This window comes from Podarcis liolepis, assembly GCF_965112155.1.
Source record: "Podarcis liolepis genome assembly, chromosome: 2".
NCBI classification, from domain to species: Eukaryota; Metazoa; Chordata; class Lepidosauria; order Squamata; family Lacertidae; genus Podarcis; species Podarcis liolepis.
Window position 1 is genome coordinate 70219050 of NC_139555.1, and position 21392 is coordinate 70240441.

At 44.0% G+C, this 21392-nt stretch overlaps 2 protein-coding genes across 2 annotated transcripts in view; both read right to left on the reverse strand.

The window, feature by feature from the left end:
- Nucleotides 1-3227: 3227 nt before the first annotated feature.
- Nucleotides 3228-5361, reverse strand: BRK1 (BRICK1 subunit of SCAR/WAVE actin nucleating complex). The gene is made up of 3 exons (XM_083488821.1): nt 5123-5361; nt 4911-4993; nt 3228-3867 (listed from the first exon to the last, which is right to left on the reverse strand). Exons 1-3 carry the CDS (start codon nt 5238-5240, stop codon nt 3841-3843), a joined length of 228 nt encoding a protein of 75 aa, XP_083344947.1. The 5' UTR covers nt 5241-5361; the 3' UTR covers nt 3228-3840.
- A 938-nt stretch (nt 5362-6299) lies between these two features.
- FANCD2 (FA complementation group D2) overlaps nt 6300-21392 on the reverse strand; it is a 40894-nt gene continuing 25801 nt past the window's right edge. The window contains exons 24-45 of the mRNA XM_083488640.1: nt 21205-21351; nt 20231-20331; nt 19533-19648; nt 18680-18788; nt 18325-18426; nt 17137-17249; nt 16203-16349; nt 15855-15971; nt 14774-14902; nt 14499-14617; nt 14014-14124; nt 13615-13742; nt 12872-12971; nt 12406-12528; nt 12126-12219; nt 11564-11635; nt 11105-11143; nt 10295-10369; nt 9676-9750; nt 8644-8790; nt 7675-7746; nt 6300-6865 (exon numbers count right to left, since the gene is read on the reverse strand). Coding sequence (XP_083344766.1) covers nt 6785-6865; nt 7675-7746; nt 8644-8790; nt 9676-9750; nt 10295-10369; nt 11105-11143; nt 11564-11635; nt 12126-12219; nt 12406-12528; nt 12872-12971; nt 13615-13742; nt 14014-14124; nt 14499-14617; nt 14774-14902; nt 15855-15971; nt 16203-16349; nt 17137-17249; nt 18325-18426; nt 18680-18788; nt 19533-19648; nt 20231-20331; nt 21205-21351 — 2317 coding nt within the window. The 3' untranslated portion in view covers nt 6300-6784. The remainder of the gene's footprint in view (nt 6866-7674; nt 7747-8643; nt 8791-9675; nt 9751-10294; nt 10370-11104; nt 11144-11563; nt 11636-12125; nt 12220-12405; nt 12529-12871; nt 12972-13614; nt 13743-14013; nt 14125-14498; nt 14618-14773; nt 14903-15854; nt 15972-16202; nt 16350-17136; nt 17250-18324; nt 18427-18679; nt 18789-19532; nt 19649-20230; nt 20332-21204; nt 21352-21392) is intronic.

Below are 21392 nucleotides of genomic sequence, written 5' to 3' on the forward strand. Positions count from 1 at the left end.
ATTTCAGAAAACATTCTATGACTTCTTGTCATCATGAGGAATTTAGTATCACTGAATCAGTGTCTTTGTTTCTGAGAACCATTGTTCTGATTCCTATTCTGAAATAAAATGCAGTTTTCTTAATCTTCATTCATCCAGGATTGACCAGTGCCTTTTCCTTCCATGCAGACTTTCCCCCTTTATTTTATTTTATCTCTTTATGTGTTTCCCACTTTCTTTTTGGGAAACTGGGTGGCCAAGGTGGGGTGTTATGTGATGCACATTTGTAGAAATTAGAATCAACACCAATTTGAAATAAAATGTAGCTGGTTGTATGAGGGGCAGCTGAAAGGCTGACTGGAAGCTCCTCTTCCTGTTTCCATTCAGGCTACCAGAGGAAAAACAGTGGCTGCACCATGGCCAACAACATGTCTAGGTTCAGGTAGGTGGCCGTGTTGGTCTGACACAATCAAAATAAATAAAAAATTAAAAAATTGTCCAGTAGCACCTTAGAGAGAACAAATTTAGTTGGTCTCTAGGGTGCTACTGGACATTTTTTTTATTTTTTTTTTAACATGTCTAGCTAGGATAAGCTGAAACCTTTACTCAGCCTCAACTCAGGAGACCTGGAGCAGGGCCTTTTCCCTAGTTACACCCAAGAGCTGCCTCATGTTGTACTTAAAACTCCCTTCCTCCTTGCCCACTGGCCATGCTGACTGGGGCTGACGGGAATTGGGAGCCCAAGAATATCTGGAGGGCCACCAGTTCCTCATCCCTCCTCTAGAGCAGTGTTTCCCAAACGTTTTTGGGCAACGGCACACCTGTTTACCGGAAAAAAATCTCGCGGCACACTACCATTAAAGCCCCGCCCCGTGACGTCAGCGCGCAGCGTCACGCCGGGAGGGACGCACAAAAGTGAAAGTTTTTTCCATTCCCCTTGCCGGGGTGGGAGGAGGCAGCAGAGCGAGGGACTGAGGGACGGCGGCAGCTGAGGCGGCGGCGATAGCGGGCGGAGGAGGAGCCGTCGCCGGGAGTTGCTGCTGCTGCTGTTGCTGCTGCTGCCCGGACATGCCGGCCTCCTCCTCCTCCGCTGTCTCGCAAGCAACCCACCCTCCCCCCGCTTCCCCAGACCGTGTCCCCTACCTGTGCTGCAGCCCCACTAGCCCCAGCGTGATCACATGGGGCACGTCCAGCTCCGTGGGCCACAGGCCGGAGGTGATGCACCCGAACACGCCGCACTCCTCCCGAATCCCCAGCTCCTCGAATTCCATGGTGCCCGAGCGAACACGTGTTGTTGTCAGCGCAGCTGCTTCTGTTATTGCCGCTGCTGCCTCCTGCCGCCGCCGCCGCCTGGGTTTGAGGGGGGGGCGGAGGAGGAGGAGAAGGAGGCGGCGGCCTCAGAGGCGCGAGTTCCTCTCCGCGCCCACCCCTTGCGCCCGCCTCATTTACATGCATACATTACGAAGGGGCGAAATTCCCCGCCTCGGGGCTGCTCCGCGTGGTGGAGTTGGTTTCCCCACCCCAGAGGAGCAGAGCAAGAGAGGTCGCCTTCGGGGCGGGGGGGGGCTACTTTGTATCTGCCTTTGGACACAAGTTAGCTCCCGCTCGCTCTTTCTCTCTCCCCACAAGTTAACTTTGTTTCCCTCTCTCTTTCTCTCCGCGCGCGCGCGCTTCTGAGAGCGAGTTTTGCCCAGTGGCTCCGAGAGTGTAAACGGCTGGCTGAAGTGCTGAGGAGACCGCGAAGGGCGGAGGGAGCTGGGCTTTGCGCGCGACGGAAGGGGTTATTCCCCCCCCCTTATGGAAACGGGGTTTGAGGGAATAAGGGGTAGGGAGGAGACTTCGGTTTTTGCGCGACTGAGCAGGGGAAGGGGGCGTCGGCGGGCGCTCGCCTCAGATTGGAGAAACGCTACCAAAGGGTTGTGAGCGGGGGGGGGGGGTGTTAAAAACATCCCTCCCTCCGTGGGTGGAGGAAAGGGGGCTGGGAGGCAGGATGTGGCCCCGGCGGAGAGTTTTAGGTGGCCCAACCCCTTCCCTTTCCCAATGAGGTGGAAGCATTGGCGGGTTTCTGCAACCGCGCCCCGCCCCCTTCCGCCGTCCGTGCCCCCCCTCCCTTCGTACGCAGCCCCAAAAGTGCCTCCGGACTCCGAACGCGCTTCTTTTTCGGGTCGCTTCCCTCTCGCGCGCTGCTCACTTGGTTTTGTTCTCTCCTAGGCGCCCGACTCGCCCGCCTCCCTCCCACGGCACACCAGCCGGTGTCTCACGGCACACTAGTGTGCCGCGGAACACCGGTTGGGAAACACTGCTCTAGAGGCATGGATAGCTTTGACATGGCTCAGAGTTTGTGGCATGGTGAATAAATGGTGGTTTGCCCCAGCTTTCAGTGCCTACTGTTATTTTAAAATTAACTAATATATAACTTAGGCCAAAATAGGCATCTAAGCAGTATACAGTGGTGCCCCGCAAGACGAATGCCTCACAAGATGGAAAACTCGCTAGACAAAAGAGTTTTCCGTTTTGGAGGTGCTTCGCAAAACGAATTTCCTATGGGCTTGCTTCGCAAGACGACAATGCCTTGCGAGTTCCTGCGGTTTTTTTTCCTCCCCCCCCTTTTTCTAAGCCGCTAAACCGCTTATCAGCTGATCCGATCAGCAGATAAGCCGCTAATAGCGCTAATCCGCTAATCCGTCAATGGGCTTGCTTTGCAAGACGAAAAAACCGCTAGACGAAGAGAATCACAGAACGGATTCTTTTCGTCTTGCGAGGCACCACTGTACTATTTATATCTATTTTTTATTATTAGTTGTTCATTTGATTTATTACCCAGTGCTCACCATCAAGTTCACAGCAACTGAGCCAAATCGAACTACCTGGTCCTACTGGTAGTAGCCAGAACAGATTCTCCCACTAGCACAGTGGGGCTACCCTCTTCTCTCTCTGCATCCCCGCAACACCTCCTCCACATGCACTCGGGTCGGAAGAACCCCCAGAACAGCACATGGGGGATATTGTTCCACTGGGCGAGCAGAAGTGCTTGCAGTGACAGGTCAATCTCCTAGCACAACACTGAATTCCACAATATTAAAATAGAAATAAATTTACACAAACATTTAAAATGTTTATCTATGGATACACTGGGGAGCTGCAAGTGTCCACCAATATTTTCTTGGACACTCACACTATTCTGGCATTGGATGGGCAATATCCCTTATGCACACCCATCTCAAATTCTAGCTGCAGACTGACCAGACTTGTTAAGCATAGGAGGTTTTATTGTTGAAACACAAATGGAAAAAAAGATACCCCAAGTTACATCAGAGAATACAAAATACTTAGAAAACTAAGCCCCCCACCCTTGGCACATGATAAGTCTCCCCCTGCCCCCAAAACACACTGCACATTTATTCTGTTGGACAACCGCAGCGAAATGAACTGATACCTTCCAGCAGCAAAAGTCAGCCACAGGATGCTCTTACTGTGTATATTGAAACTGCCCACTATGCACAGTCCCAACATCCTGGTCTGTTTCAACTGTTAAAAAACAACATCACCACCATCATTGTGTTCCCAGAAATGAAGATTTGGTTTCATAAAGATTCTGTTAAAGAGAGCTTTGCAAGCGCATAAATCGGCTTGTATAAAAACCACATAATTAAACATGCTCTTGTACAATTTAGCCATTTCAGGTGGAAATCACCCGCACAAAGTCACAGGCTCCAAACGGGGGATGCAACTTCCCAAGGGGCAGAGACGAGCGTAACTCCCATCCATATTAAGAAATGAAGAAACTTGATGTCTGATCGTCAGCTTCGTAAACAGCTGCACATTTTTTTCCAGGTTGGCTCCCTGCCAGCCTCTGCCACCCTATGTCAGCGTTTCACCTTTTGTTACCTGTCAAAAGAAAGAAGAGAGCTTGCTTGCCTTGCAATGTGGTTTCCTGGGAGGGGAAGGGGGAAGAGGATATTCCTAAGTTTCTTTAGGAAACTTATATGTAGTATTGGTGCAGGAGTATAGATATTATTATTTTTTGTGTGCACACTTGATCACATAACGCCTTAAAATCTAAAAATAAAGCAAAAGTAGCTGGGCTGACCCATATGAAACAATCCCAAATCCATGTTAAGTCAATACCTTCACTATGCCAACCAAAATTTCAGAAAAGAGCATCAATAACCTACGTCATGCCACTCTGGTAGCACTTTTGTAAACTGCTTAAAAAAAAAATCAAGCAATGTATACATGTTATGAAATATATAAATAATACATGTACTTTCCCCTAATATGATAACTTAAAATCAAATACAGCGTTAAGTGTAGTGGATTTTTCTGGGTGGAATGTGTGGGCCAGATGTGTGTGATGAAGAAGGCTCCAGGCAACAACAAAAAAGGCTTGTATCACAATGTGTCTGCCTTCTCCCTTATATGCTAGTTTTCTATGTACAGGAAGGTTTGGGAGGAAAGGCAGAAGCTGACTGGAGGGCCTTTGCAGTGCAGGGGGTTGAACTAGATGACCCATGAGGTGCCTTATTTATGAATCATTCAAGCACACAAGGGCCATAGCTAAGTTGCAGCGGTTCCACTGCAGGCATATCCAGTTAGCGCTGGCAAGATTCCTTAACTGAAACCCTGCAGAGCCACTTGCCCATCAGCACAGGTCATACGAAGCTGGATGGTCCAGATCTGACTCAGCATTTGGCGGCTTCTTACATCCCTGCGCCCAACCTGCTGCCTGACCACTTTGGTTCCTCTCAACCTCCAGGGAGGGCAAAAGCAAGCCTGGCTTCCGTGCCTGGAGGAAGCCTGCAAAAGGGAGCAGGGGGTCGTGGCAGCAGAATCCCCGAAGCCAAGTCGGCCGCGGGTGCAGCCAGCCAGGCAATGGGGGTCATCGCCTTCCGGGGTCCCCCATGCTAAGGAGCCGCCGCCGCCGCCCTTACCCGGGCCTCGATGTATTCGATCCGCCTCTCCAGCGCCGTCAGCTTCTCGTTGAGCGTGGCCAGGCGCGAGCGGCAGGACATGTCTGCAGGAGGAGAAAAGGGAAAGTAAAGGTGGGCAAGCAGCGCCCCCAGCCAGACACCCCCCCGCCCCGCTTGGCAGGGATCGCGACCCCCACAGGGAAGGAAGGAGGCCAGGGCGGCGGCTTCTGTACCGAAGGAATTGAGGAAGTCCGCGATCTTCTTGATGGAGCTGGTGATCACCTCGATGTACTCGCGGTTGGCCCAGTCCTGGTGGATCTCGCGCTGAACCGGGTCCTCCTGCACCGACATGACCGACAGCTGGGAGCAGACCACCCCCTCCCCGGCCACGGACGCTGCTGCGCTTGCGCACAAGACGCAGCCCCGTCTCCCCAGGCTTGCTTTTTCCTGTCTCGCAGGAGCAGGCCCAAGGTCGCAATGCGCGTGCGCCGTCCTTCCCTGGGCCCCGCCCTCCCCAAACCGGCGAGTCTGCGCACTGCGGCAAGTCTAGGCTTGCTGAGCAGATGCAGAGACAGAGTTGGCATTTGGGTTTGTTGTGGGTTCAATCTTTTGCTTGTATTTCTCTTCTGAGGCCCAGTAGTGAGGGGCTTTTTTAGATTAAGGAAAGTCAGGTCTACCATACCAAAAGCCTGCAAGAGGGAGATAGCAAGAGAATCTTACGCTTATAAATCATGGGAAGTCAAATTTGAACATATTTGTGCTTCTTATGCTTTTCTTATTAAGAAAAGGGCTAAGAACACACTCTTTTGGCTACAATACTTATCTTTCCTGATGTTGTGGTTTACCAGATTTTCTTCTTTTTCATAGCTTTGATGTGTAGCTGCAGAAGCCAATATGGCAGCATTGCGTATTACTTTTACACTGTGGAATTAATGCTTCTCTGAACTTGAAAGCTTAGGACGCAAAAACTCCTTCCTTCATAGCCATTATGAGGGAAGAAACTGCTGTGCCCCTATGATAAAGCATTTAAAATCAAGCATTATAGTTAAAGGCCTAAGGGACTTTAAAAAGCAGGACTGCCCAAATTTAAAATGCAAATCCCACACCTTAAAGACATATTCAAACCCCAGTTAACACCCCTGTAAGATAAAAAGTTACACAAACAAGAGACATATATTTGCTTTCCTTCCCAACTAATTGATGAAATTTGGGGCATGATTGATTCTCTGCTTACTTAACATTTTCTTACGCTCTGGAAAGCTACATGTATTTCATATTAAATAGAGATAACAGCAATACTTGAAAGACTAAAGCTAGTTGGGCAATTCAGGATAGCAATATTTATATTTTTTCAATGTGTAGACATGGACATGATTAGCCCCTTTAAACACTTGCCACAGCACGCAACAGTTAGGATTTCTACTTTATTTAGTAAATTTGTGAATGAAACTCCAAAGATCTTAATACATATTTCTGCATGTAGCACTACAAACAACACAACAGGCTAGAACACTATACAAACGAGCAATGAAATATTTTCATGAGACGAAAGCAACCAAAATGAACATTCTAGTATTTTTTCAAATGTTTAATCAAACATTTCAAATCTTGATTCATGACTCAAATGAAAAGTTGTATGTTTTGTTTTTACATATAACGGGTGGAGAATATTTAGGGATGGACAGAGAGCAAGGCATATGAGAGAGAAAAAGGGAGACGGATCTGGATGCAAGGAGAAAAGTGCTTTGATTTTCAAGGTGCAAATCTTTCTAGAGATCCACATAAGCTCACTGAAGCACAGGTGTTCTGGACACACAATCCATTCAATATTTGCTTCCTTTAATTTGCTAGTTCCAGTAATTATGCCATGAAGAATTAAGCCAGTATAGCCCATGCTAATCAGAGCTGTCTTCATCACTGTCTTTGATATCCATCCCATCTTCATTCTCTGAATCTTCCCCTTCCTCCTCCTCCTCCTGGGGAAAAAAAATCATGGCACTGATGCACAAGCGGTGAAGATTAAGGGATACAGATGTATGCACATTATCTATAAGCATTTTCATTGAGCTAGCCACCACAACCCCAAATACAGTGGTGCCTCGCAAGACGAAAAGAATCCGTTCTGTGATTCTCTTCGTCTAGCGGTTTTTTCGTCTTGCGAAGCAAGCCCATTGACAGATTAGCGGATTAGCCCTATTAGCGGCTTATCTGCTGATCGGATCAGCTGATAAGCGGCTTAGAAAAAGGGGGGGGGGGAACCAGCAGGAACTCGCAAGACATTGCCGTCTTTCAAAGCAAGCCCATAGGAAATTCGTTTTGCGAAGCACCTACAAAACGGAAAACTCTTTCGTCTAGCGAGTTTTCCGTCTTGCGGGGCACCACTGTATTTCTTGGCCTCTCACCACCAGTTTAAACCTTATTAGCATATATGTAAAGTTAGGGGTAGGTTTCACCAATGTGCAAATTGCTGCCTTTCCATGTCCAAGAAAGGAATGGTTCAGAGTGCCATTTCCATCTTAATCTTATCTCATTAGGCTAACCGGATTATGCCCATTGGTCAGCCTACCCCCCCTCGAGCCTACAGACTGCAGCTCATTTCATGCAAAAGATGTTAGTGAGAAAGAAGCAACAGTGGCACAGCTCAGATTACAACAAGAGTGAAGACATCTTATCATTGTGCATTTCCTGTACCAGAAACAGAATGATAATCTTGACCCTTCCCCTACTGAAGAATATAATGATCATAAAAACAACAACAACCACAATAGGTGCTTTAGACAATTACCTCTGTAGGAAGCTTGGAAATCTCCTCCTCCATCTTGCTAGCTTGAGATGCCTGTGAAAGAATCTCTTCTCCCTAAAATGGACACAATAAACTTATGATGCCACTCCAAAATGGAACTCTCCTCTCTCTTGACTGGCTTTCTGCTAGTCTGTGAAGATCTTTTGTTTTAGACAAGCATTTGACTCCTGGCATATGACTATTTGGTTTTAAAGCTCTTTTGGTTGCTGCCCCTGCCCCTTTTTAGCTGTTCTTGCATTTGTCACAGACTGTATTTTGAAGAAGAAGAAAAAAATTGTCCAGTAGCACCTTGGAGACCAACTAAGTTTGTTCTGGACAATTTTTTTATTTATTTCGACTGTGTCAGACCAACACGGCTACCTACCTGTATTTTGAAGGTGTGTTATGAGCTGCTTCAAACATTCTACTGGAAGGACTCGGCACAAATACTTTTAATTTAAGAAAGGGCTTATTTCTTATTCTATTTCACTTAAATACTGTGTGTGTCACTGTTACCCGTATATCATTCAATTGAAGAGGATAATCACACTGTCAGCAAACTGGCTTCCAAAAGCCAGTACTGAAAATTAATTTCTTTGAGTTCAGAGGCCCTTTCAGATGATCTCCATCGAAATAAATCATTCAAGTTAGCAACAACTAGACACTATGACGCTATCTGCACCATGGATGAGAGAAGAGGAACCCAGATCAATATAACGTTGCAGTTGCACATGGCTCATCTAGTTCCAACAATTTTAACTTTACCATTTCTTCACCGTACAGAGCTTGCTTAGTGTTCACTCAGCTTTCTAAAAAGACATCTGATAACATAAAAGTTATGATCTTCCATGTATTTAAATGTTATTTACTCTGCTAATACTTGAATAATGATGTCCATTCAAATTCCACCAAGCTCAGTCAATGAGCCATTCACAAGAAACCAAGTAGTGCTGTACACATATATATTCTCACCTGCAGATCCCTGTTTTTGAGGACGCCCACCCAGAAAGCTTCCTGACAATGATTGAGAGCCAGCATCGCTTTCACTCGGTAAACAAAGAGCTCAAGGGATTTCTTCAGTAGCGGTACATGGCTGGTGAGTCCTGTGTCTTGATGAATCTACACATGGAAGAAATGCACAGAAGGAAATTAACAATCCTTATCTTTTTCTGTATTTAATCATGATTGTTCAGTTGGTTTGGGATATAGGAAATCTGAATTCAAACCCTGTTTTATGAATGCACTGAATGGCATTCAGCAAGGTTTTATCTCCCTGTCTCTGCTATGATGGAAATAACGACCTTCAATATGGTTGTTATAACTAAATAGTATAAAGATTGTAAAATGTATATTATAAACTTAAGAGTGCTATTGATATTGTAGCTTGTTGCCTTTCGACAAACTTGCTCCTTCTTCTGAAGTTTGTCTTCTACCTCCCCTTCTCTCCCAGTTGCTAACTCTAAAAGGACAAGTGTAAGATCAAGGAACAAGTTGTAGGCAACAGGACTGGCAGTGGGGCACAGGGGAGCAGGAAAGGGTCTGCTGCCATAAATATAACCTTCTTAAGTTGATCAGGGTTGAATATTATATTACTACTACTACTACTACTACTACTACTACTACTATTTTACAACAACAACAACAAAACAACAACAAAAAACAATATCAGGAGTAGCAAAACAGATGATGACAATTTAGCCTTCCAGAAGAATATACCTGTGGTTGTGATATGTCTATAATAATAAAGGTCAGACTTACAGGCTAATAGCAATTAGCTTATAAAAAACGTTAGCCGGACCCTTCTTATTATGCATGGACAGGAATGGATAAAGCAAGAATAGCTGGAGGACAACCTGGAGATTCCCAGCCTTTTGCTGGATTTGCAATTCATTACAAATAATCACTGAAATGGGAAGACTGAGCATACTCTGATAGAGAACTTAAAGCAGATTGACCAGATTGTACTAAATTAGAAGCCAACACCTTTTTTGTAGCCTTCTTTACCTTGGAATGGCCACATATGTGGTGAAGTTGTCTAGTGCTCAGCTGCAAGGTTTTCAGCAAACTCTGCACATCCTCCTGGAAGGCGGAAGAAAACCATTTACAAGCCTGTTCAAAACTGCCACCTATTGGGCTACTTGGAATACTGCATTATCACTAACTCAAGGCTCTACTTTCACTCAATGGGGTATACTGAACCAATTAGGACGGCTTTGCATATTACATCACACCAAACTCAGGTTTGCTACCAAGTGTACAGTCTTGGTTCCTGGACAAGTGTACTTGTATGATGCCCATATTTGCCACATGTCCCCTAAACCTCTTTGAGATGTACATTTAAAAGTAACACACGAAACAGCCCTTATCTGAGTTACTGTCTTACTATTATCCCATGCTCTGGGTCATGGCAGGTTTGCAAGGAAGTGTCACTAAGGCACATAAGTTGTTTCACTATTGGCACTGTTCAGTTCTCAGATCAACTCAGTTATACCAAACATTTCCTCCCCCATTTTCATTGTATCATTTGCACAGTCACTATACTCCATGCTTAGAAAGAGCAGCCACAAATTGTTCAGTCCATTCCCGTGTCAATCAGAAGACAGCCCTGTTTCCAACACCTTACCCTGTGTTTTTTAAAGCTGCAGTCCAATAGGGGCATGCCAAGCTTCAAGAATGTTTCCACAAAAAGACGCCCATACTACATGGAGCAAAGACAAAAAGGCAGAAAATGTGGTAATTGCTTACAATAATTAGGAGATGCTATTTGAACAAGCCATGAGTTTACAACACAGAGCATGGAACCTTGCATATTTGTTTATTTCCCTTTCCAGCCTAATCAGGGAAGAAGTATTAAAGCATATCCCTGCCACCAATTTACATCATTTTAATTTTTATAGTTTCTCCCAAACAATCTCAGGAACTGTTTCATAGGATGCCTGTAGTGCAATGTAGCTATGTAATCAAAAGGTATTTGTGCTCCAAAGTTTCTCTACTGTAGCAGGAATACTTGGGCAGAAGGTACATGTGCCAGTAATTTCAAGTATCAGCATGGTGCTCCCTCATACCTACATCCAGGTTCACATAATAAGCACCTTTCACTGAATGAAGTTCTGTGCTCCCTGCCTTGCAATTATAGCCAGGTGCAGAGTCAAATTGAAGTATCAGAGCGGAAGGCTCTTGGAAGTCCTAGATTGCCTGGGTTGTTTTTGGCACTGAGAGACCAGCAACTTTTGGATGCTCTCCATTTTTTCCTCAATTCCTGCTGTTCACTGCAGATCTCTGTAACTAAGAAATAGCACCTGAGCTTGCTTCCCCCCGCCCTGCTCTCTCCCAGCCCCCTTTTCTTTTGTGTGAGCTTGAAGGCAGGGATTGTCTTCTCACGCATTTGTAAGCCCCTGTGGGAGCCACCATTGTCATCAGATCCTCAACTTACCTTCAGGCAAGCACTGAGCACAGGCCTACTGTCAAATACCTGTTTGGAAAGAGTAAAGGATCCAGCAGAAAGAATGATGAGAAGCCAGAATGCTAGTTAAAGCAATTCCTCCCACCTTCCCAATGAACGTAAAAGTCTGTACAAGGTCCTGAGGCAGCTCATTCCAGCTGAACAGCTCTTGTAAGAAATTGCTGTTAGGAAGTTTCTCCTAATGTTTAGCCAGAATCAGCTTCCCTGCAATTTCCACCCATTGATTCTAGTCTGCACTCTGGAACAGCCCCCTGTTTCTGCATGGCAGTCCCTTCAGATGTTTGATGATGGTTACCACATATATTTTTTTTACTCTTTTCCAGGTTAAACATAAAGGCACTCGTTTTGACTAAATGGATAAGAATACAGGAATCCTGCACGGTCATATTACAGCAATGCATGTTCCTTGTTAATGTGAAGGCTGCTCACCTTGACTAAATTAACAAGGATGTGGAAATCCCGGACAGCCAGGTTCCAGCATAGCAACTTCTCTAGCTGGACCTGTGGAATAACAAGAGTAGAAATATGTTTATTTGGGTATCATCTGGCTGCTGCCAGGAGATATGTTCCTCGAGGTGAGAGGGAGAGGAAGTGGTGATGAGCAAGTGAGGTTCACCTAGGCTTGTTCACACAATGCTAAATCACAGGTTAGTGTTACATCTCATTTAGGCCACTGTCAGTTATGAAAGACAACACATTTATATGACTGAGGTTCCCTACAATAAACAATGCAAGTGAGGGTTTGATCCTCCTCCAGCAAGTACTTTTAATCCAATTGTGCTTAAATGCTATGGAGTGTTTGAGTGTGCACACATTTACAATCGATTACAAATGTGCTATTTTAACACTTAGTTATTGTACTTGTGCAAAATCAGCTCTGAGCTTCAGGAATGAAGTACATGGTGAGGCTGAACACGCTCTAACACATTCTGCCAGAGCTATGGCATGCAGACTTCCTGCTAGAAATCTCTGATACCCTATGTCACCCTACCTCACTGGAATCTGATGGTTTTCCAGCAGAAATGCTTTTCGCTGAGCTTTCAAGCTGAGCCATCATCACTCGGAAGAAAACTGGAAAAGTTTGCCTGGTGAAAATAGAAAGTTGTGCTGAAGTCACACCATTTTGAAATAATACACAGCTTTCTGAGCATTCTTATTCTCTGAAGCATTTACATATTATTCATGCTGTATACATAATATAAGTTTCTCCAATATTCCTTCTTTTTGAAGAACTGTTCAATGGAAAAAATAAATCTCAAGGTCCCCATTACCTGGTCAATGTAGGGTAAGTGGAAGAGTATTCATCCTTAGAAGATTGAATCAGCTGCGGAATCCCAACACTGCAAATGTCTTCTATCGCCTTCAATATATTATCTGTGTGCTCCATATAGATACTGTGTGGAACAATTTTTTTTTTTACAAAAATTACCAGAATTCCATATGGTATCAGAAAGCCTTATAAGGCTTATACTACATTACATTACATTTGGCTTGATGTACTAGAAAAGCATAAAAGATGTTTTCCTCCCTATTTCATCAACATTTATAATTATAAAAATGTAGCGTAATTACAAATGCAATTTGATTAGAAATTGTGATTTTTAAACAATCTCAGTCGTTGCCAATGAGGCATTTTCAATGTCAAATGAAATAAACTGGCTGCTACATCATGATCTTTTTGTGGGAATGAAAGTAGAGAGCATTATGCTTATATCTCAAACATAAAGCCATCCTTACCAGAACAAAGTGTGGAGAGCATCATTAAACTGGGTGCCCTTCTGACGAATTCCACTGGGCTGCAGCCATGATTGGCAGAGAAAATGTTTAGTGATGGAAGCTGTCGAAGAAGAACAAAAGAAGAATGCATGGATTTATTTTATTGTGCAGGGCATGCAACAGTCTGTTGATCCGCTTTCAGTGTCTCAGTCAGGTAGCCAGCATGGGGCTATCCTGAGGTTGCTGAACTCCAACTCCCATTAGGCCAGCCAAGAAAGCCAACGGTCTGGCATGATGAGAGTTGTAGTCCAGCAACATTTTAGGGACACCATACTGGCTATCCATGAGCTAGGCAGATAACATGTGTTGAACACACCATGTGATTTTGCATCAACTTTTATTTCTTGCCATTTGTGACATCTGTGGGCTCAAGCACCTGTGGTTCTGCACCCATTGGAGTCATAGTCTCATAATCCTGTAACTATTTTTCAATGATCTCTGTTGGGTTGTGACATACAAAGCTCCCCCCTGTTTTCAGGGAATTTCCAATAAGACGTACAAACATTGTGTGCATCATCCACTTTGGAATCCTACTTTCCATCTAGGTTAGTTAAGAAACACTAACCATAAATTAAATCATTTCAACATTTTATTTTTTGAAAGCATAGCATGCCTTCTTCAATGTGCTTGCTGAAACTCTCAAAACTACACGTAATTTATACAAATTAAAGCTATGCAATGCAAGGAAACTCTGTACACATTACCTATTTCATTGCTTTTCTGGCTAGTCCCAGATTTTTCAGTAATGACAAGCAGAAGCTGAGTGAGGCTCAGTGCACAGTAAATGTTGGGAATACTGTGCTGGAAGTTCAGTAAGTATTGAAAACTCTGACTATAGGATACAAAAAAGAAATTATTATTATTACTATTACTATTATTAACAACATTGCTGATAAATTGGCATAATAAACACATTCTAATATTCAGTTTCCCGTGCCCAGTGATGGATCCTATATCCTGTTTCTGAATCTTTACCTTTTAGATCCATTTGAAAAACTATCCGGAAGGATCAGGCACTTTGACAAGAGGAAAGGTGGTCTATTCAGAATGGGACTAAAAAAACACTAAGGGGTGCACCATGAGGGACATGTTCTTTATTTTACCTGAGCAACTCCTCAAGAGGGAGATCTCTCTCCCCTGGCTTGAGTCTATGTGCTAGGACACGAAGACCAGATTTCAGCAAGCTATGATTTTCGTGTTGAGAAAAACCACTCCTGAGGAAAGAGAAGACATCAATCACCTTTTGCAATAATGCCTAGTGTGGGGAAGAGAAATGTAAGCATTCTTCAAGCTTACACAGACTGCCAGCCACATGTCGTCAGAATTCTTGGGACTCATTTCTACAGCAGAGGACTATCAGCTCTGATTGCATAGTTGAGCACCCTAAAGTTTTGCTTACATTCTTGTCTTAATCTGACAAAGTAACTGTGTCAGGGCTATATGACAATGAGCTTCACAGGAGCCCGTTCCTGACCTTAGCTAAGAATGGCTTGTTTGATGGGAGTCCTAGCCAAGAAGAAAAATAAGAGCCCTAAAATAAGAGTGATGGTTCATCCTCACTGTCATATTTGCACTTCCACACACTCACCAAGCAAACAGAAGGTGAAAGACTTGCAATAATCGCTGGTAACAGGATGACATGAGGTGGTGTTCTTGAATGTTGACCCTTGGCCCATCGATCACACCATGGTTCTCTGCAATCAGTGCCTTAATTGAAGAACAAACTATTAAGTAAAAAGCTGCCATTTGCTTGCTTACATTGTGATCCACCTACTTTACAAAACACTCATGATGGAAACAAACCCGATACCTGATAAAACACACATTGTATGTTGATGTAGTCTAAGCAATTTACTTTCTAACCTGGAAGTAGTTGTGCATATTTTCCATGTGGTTACACAGTGGCTTCAAGAGTTCAACAGCATATTCAATCACTTCTTGAGATGATCTTTGACAAAGATGTGAGAATCCAACATTTCTATTTCCTTTTCCCTGTAGAAAATCCAAGGTTTTTAAAGTTTTATGCAGTGATCAAACCTTAGTATAGGTGAAAGGGATTTTACCAATGAATGCTCAGCAAACATGAAATTGTCTCCAGTATAGACTAAAGTGCATGGCTGGTACCCGCGTAAAGCTGGGCACATAACTGGGTCACCTTTTGAAGAGAATAAACTTGGAAAAATGTGGCTTGGACTTCCTCCCTCCCCAGCTTCCTACTTTGATCAAACCATAGTTTACTAAATTAGGTTTAACAACAAACTATAATTTGATCAAACCAGGAAGTATACAAGAGTGAATCAGAATGCACAAGGGACAAAGAGAGTGCATTACTTTTGCACAATACAGTGGTGCCCCGCAAGACGAATGCCTCGCAAGACGGAAAACCCGCTAGACGAAAGGGTTTTCCGTTTTTGAGCTGCTTTGCAAGACGATTTTCCCTATGGGCTTGCTTTGCAAGACGAAAACGTCTTGCAAGTGTTCCGATTTTTTTTCACTCCCCCCCCTTTCTAAGCCGCTAATCCGCTAATAGCCTTTTAGCCGCTAATCCTTTAATAGCCACTAAGCCTTTAATAGACGCTAAACCGCTAATAGCGCTAATCTGCTAATAGGGTTGCTTCGCAAGACGAAAAAACCGCTAGATGAAGAGACTCGCGGAACGGATTAATTTCGTCTTGCGAGGCACCACTGTAGGCTAGTTTTTACACACTCAACGCATCCCTCTCTGCCCTCCACCCAGGCAAGCAAGAAGCACTATCAGAATTCAAGGACACATTTCAACTGGGCCAAAAAACCTCTAGTAGGTTGTAAAGCAGAGCTGATGACAACTGTGGTTTGGGAGGATGTATGCCTTGGGGAGAGTCCTGCAGGCTAGAGGCCTGGGGAGCTGCATTTGGTCCCCGACATAAGGAACACAATGCCTTCTTGCTATCTCTTTTGTACGTACCTTAAAAAAGGGGGCTCTCTTTGCAGCAGCTGGAATCAGCATGTGTTCCAACTTACGACTCAGATCGTCCAAAAGGAACAGAAGCTGTGTTGGCCCAATCTGCACCACTTCATGGGTCTAAAAATTTAAGGGAAGAATATGACACAATTAAGCCAAATGCTCATATGGTGCCTATAAATGAAGTATTCTGGGATCTTCAGGCATTTCAATATAGCACTACATAAAAATGCAAGTTCAGGAGATATCAGAGTAGGATGGGACAATGTGTGTTGCTGCTGTGTATTATCACCACAACAGGTGAGAGTAAGTAGACTGAAGTTTATGTCATTGTTCTTTAAATTTACATGCCTTTGTGTGCATCTCCGTATCCAGAGCAGATTTGGTCAGCAGGCCACTGTGAATAATGCTAAAAACCTCTAAGTCTAGTTCACGGAAATACGCACTATAACTCTGCAGTGGTACCAAAGGAGTCTCTGGTTCTTTTTCTGTGGAGTCCTGAAAAGAAGAACAAGAACATATTTCTTTGCACAGGACACATCTCTGGGAACTGACTGAGTGCCAGTCAAGTGCAAAAGTAACTCTGCATTTTGCCAGCATTTGATAAGATGAAATACACAGGTGGCATATACAGATACAGACTGTGCAAATTCCCCTTTCAACAGTATAGAATCATAGAAATGTAAGGCATCTCAAAGGTATCTTTGCCCAACCCACTGCTGATGCAAGAAATGCTGCTGCTATAGGATCCCTGACAGGTAGATAGTCATCCTAGTCTGTGCTTAAAAACAGCTATAGGACAATAGAATTGGAAGAGCATCACAGAATGGGAAGATAGAAGCACTGCCAAACAATATGGAAATGACTGCACATTCAGATTATGGTGCTTCTTCCTTAATGTCTTGTCTTAGATTTTCACTAAGGGGGCATGTATTTGTATATGCTGCCAGTGTACTGCACATCCAGAAGGAAAGAATATAAGAAAAATAACAAATCATGGGTACACCGATTTAAGACTTGAAAAATCCAAGGCACCCTAAGAATCTGAAATGCATTTTTGCTGGCCCCAACCCCTTAAGCCACTGAGTGGATACCAATTACCCTGGCATGTTTGCACCAATGCTGCTTTTTTATCATGCGGTTTATCAGATTTTTCATGAGAGGATGTTCATAATCAGGGAGAGAATAACGCTCAAATTTCTAGGGGGAAAACCCACAGCACCCCAGTCTGCTCTTTTTAGTTTCCTTTTGTATACTCCTTAAAAGAACTTGGGCTATATAGAACCTTCTCTGGTTGGCTGATCTCAGCTTCAGGCTGATTTGCTTCTGTGTTCTCATCCAGCTGTGAGTTGTCTGCAGAACTGTTTTTGCCATTATCAGATTTGGGGTTTTTTTGCCCTGAAAAACAAGGGAGCATTTCACAAGCAGAGGGAAAGGGGGCAAGATCTGTTGGGATGAGCATCTTTGGATGCAGCAGATCCCCAGCTAAGCTGGGAAGTTCCTGACACAGCTAAGTCCCCACCCTTGGCTCAGATGGAGCTATGCAAACTCCTGCAGCAGCCAAAGCTGGTGCAAGCCCAGAATAAGGGGCGTTCCAGGACAGGAGGGAGGGGGGACATAATGTGCATCCCAAGCCCCGTCTGATCAGTCATGTGACCCTCGGAGCCCTGCGTGAGTTAAGCTAGCAAAAAGGATGGCCTAATGGAAACACCACCACAGAAGTCAACGAAGAGGACCTGGTCCTCAGTAATTGGGCCCAGTAGCACCTGGTGCCCCACTGAGGCCACTCCAAATGGGACCTCTGGACCCAGTGGATCTCCAATTCAATCCCATGGTTGTACCTGCAGGATTCAAACTGTGCATGCCCCAAGCACAGCTCACTTCACTTCTTGACATCTGTGGTGTGTGGTATGCTGCCTCACAGGCTCCCTGCATATGGACTTTGCATTCAGGAGAGGTGCTGGGGGCACTTGGAGAAAGGCGCTATGCACTTGAGGAACACACTCCACAAACACTGGGCGCCTTCCAAACAAAGTCTGCCCCTCAGACATGGAGAACAATCAATACCTTCATGCTAACACCTTTCTCCCTATCTTCACTCTCCAAAGGAATGCCACTAGCGCAGCAGTGACTGCTGCCGTACTACTACTCACAAGAAGGAGTAGCTATAGAGACAGAGAACTGGGTAAGCCTGGAAGAGGGGAGCCCTTCTCAGTGTGGAGGCCTGGCAGCCTCCCGGTCGACCCAGCCCTTCTGATACTCCTGCAGCACCATGGTATACAGGCCATGATATACAGAATCCTTCACTGAACAAAGGCACAATTATACTTTAAGCTTGAGGTGCTGTGCTATACAGTCTTTTTATTGTGTAACCTCTTCTGCATTCCTGGACTTATTTGCAAAAAAAGTTTATAGTCTCGATTATATCCTTCCATGAATTTTTATTTTAAAAATAAAGTTTAGCATATGTTACCTTTGCTCTTCTTTTTGGTGGCACCAATGGTATTGATGACAGGTACTCCTTCTGAGGTTTCAGAATCAAAATTTGCAAGAGGGGGAACATATCCAGGGCTTGCTGAGAAACAAAAGGGGAAGCAATTATGTTGACTACATTAAGGCAGCCTTCATACATTACAAAGTTTCTACATGAATTGTATTTCCATGTGGCAATGAGAAATATACAGGTAGCTCTAACTGTGCAGCAATCCTACACATGCAGAAAAACCACAGTCAACCTGTTTGCCAGCCCATCTACTTGTAGACATATGCAGATACTGGATATTCTCTTTCCCCCATGCCCTTTAACCCTGAATTTTGTTCTTGCTCACCTGCCAAGCATTTTTCCAGCAGACACTGTAGCTCCGTAATGTTCTGTAACCGAGTCAAAACTTTCCCCTTTATCTCGGGGTCATCTTGTTGACAGAAGGCATTCACCACCTTAAAAGGCAAAGCGAAATTGTGAAACTGAGAAAGGGACATCTCCTTTCCTAGCTACCTCTGCTAATCTAGGATGGCTGCTAAACCTTTTATCGAATCTGATACTTCCAGAGCACACTGGAGAGACATCTTAATGCACTCCACAATAAGGATTGTGTCCTTCAGCCTTTGTCCAATTCCAAATACATCACCTGTTATAAATAAGTTGCTGACTTGGACCATAAAATGTCAGCCAAACAACATGGTGAAGTGCATCTGCAAATTTCATCCCCTTGACCAGGAACCCACAGCTTTAATGATGCAGATATATTTTTTGAAACTGTTGTACTATACTGCATGAGACAGTGCTCTGAGATCTTGGGGCAGACACTCTTTTCAAAAGTAATGTGACAAACAAAGAAAACAATTAAAATGAATAAAAAGAACCCTGGAGGCTCCTTTGTACACTTATTTTTCCAGTTAGAAATATTAATATCTGTATTATAAAAAGTGTGTACTTCTGAAGGCATGTATTTTTTTACATGTACCAATTAGGAAGCCACACACTTCTTCACCCCCAAACGCAAAAATAATATTTATGTCATGAAAATGTGACTCCATTTAGACACACACAGAACCCAGTTTAGGAACGCTTCCCTTTATGTTTTTGGGGAGATAGTATTGTCATATCAGACAGACATCTGGCCTATTAGCCAGAATTTGAAGGAGTAGGAAATTAACTATTTCTTGCATAGTACTGCTCACCTCACGAAACCAGTTGAGGGCATGAAATAGAAGAGAACAGAGGAATTCACGTTCTTGCTTCGATAAGGAATCTAACTTTCCTACCACCTCCAAGTTGGTCAGATACAAAGGACATCCTGTAACAAACATGGCAAAACCCCAGGGCTTAAGTTAACTTAAGTTCAACATAATCAAAGCACCCACCCACTGCCACCTTCACAAAGTTCAGCTGGCCTGAGAGGTAAATGGCACACGACCAGTGATTCCTAGTACAGAGGTATACCTTGGGTTACATACGCTTCAGGTTGCAGACTACGCTAACCCAGAAATAGTACCTCAGGTTAAGAACTTTGCTTCAGGATAAGAACAGAAATCGTGCTCCGGTGGCATGGCAGCAGCAGGAGGCCCCATTAGCTAAAGTGGTGCTTCACGTTAAGAACAGGTTAAGAACAGTTTCAGATTAAGAATGGACCTCCAGAATGAATTAAGTACTTAACCCGAGGTACCACTGTAATTCAGTCCATTTTGGGGGAATTAATAGTATAACTTAGGAGACAACAAATTAGAAGATAAGATGTTTTGCTCACAACCCAGCTCTGAACATCCCTAGTCCTCAAAGAGATTACAGGACAGGCAGAGCCAACTATCTTCTGCTGTAGTCCATGGGCTAAAGCAATAAATGCCATTCATTCACAGAGATAACTGTCCATAACCTGTACCTAATAGGGCATCAACATCATCCAAGCTCCCTTTATTCAGTTCCGCCATGCAGAGTCTCAGCAGTCGGAAGAATGGTGACAAACACAGAGGAGACACTACCCTGGGGAGAGAAAGGAGAGAAGAAATGAAAAATGTCCTAGTCCAGTCTTCAGTATCTCCAGACATGGCTTGGAAAGACCAGTCTGAAGCCCTAGATCAGGAGCAGCTAACTTGCAGCCTTTCCAGACGTTGATGAACTCCAACTCTCATCAGCTCCACCCAGCATGGCCAACAGTCTGGGATGATAGGAACTGGAGTCCAACAACTATGTTGGCTGCCCTGGTCTAAATCTATACAGGACCAATAAATGACCACCAAGTTATCTCACACCACTTTTACGTTAAAAAACCAACAGTAGTTTCCTTGGGGGATCTCTTTAATAGGCATATTCATTGTGTTTATGTATGAGGGCCACAGGTTAGCCACCCCAACCCTAGACAATACTATGCTAGGTGAATAAATAGTTTGGACTTTGCTTAAGGCAACTTTATGTGTTCTTACTACGTTCTTCTGACAATGTAAAACTTGGCAAATTTTTAAAAGTATATTTAAATTTGCCTGCATCTTTCTTGTTGCATAAATTGCCTCCTCTCATGAAACTGGAATCTTTGTTCCCATTTGCAAGGACTAGGGAAAAAAGTTGGGATAATTGGGAGATGCAGATGCACTACTAAGCAAACTGGAGAGATAGGGAAGGTGAGCTGTGGCAAGGCAATGAGACATGTTTTGAAAAGGAATACTGTGAGTCTGCTGCTCTTTCCCCTTGTTTTTACATTTATCAGAAATGTCTGCGTGTTTTCTTCATAACCATCCTGACTAGTTCTTTCTGAAGGAACAAAACAACATATTTCCATGATTCCATTTAAATTTTAAAAAGTATGTGTTAGGAGTCACATTCTGCCTTGGCCAATAAGAACAGAGAAGCACCACTGACCTTTTGTCATGGCTCTTAGCTGCTACTTCATCTACATTCTTGCTCAAATAGCTCTGGGACAGCAGAGGCAACAAGTTAATAGCAATTATTCCCTCACTTTTGTCATCTTCCAAGCTATACAGGGACTTCACCGGGAGCAGAAAAGCACTGCAGAGGAATCAAATATCAATTGATGGCCAATGGTACAA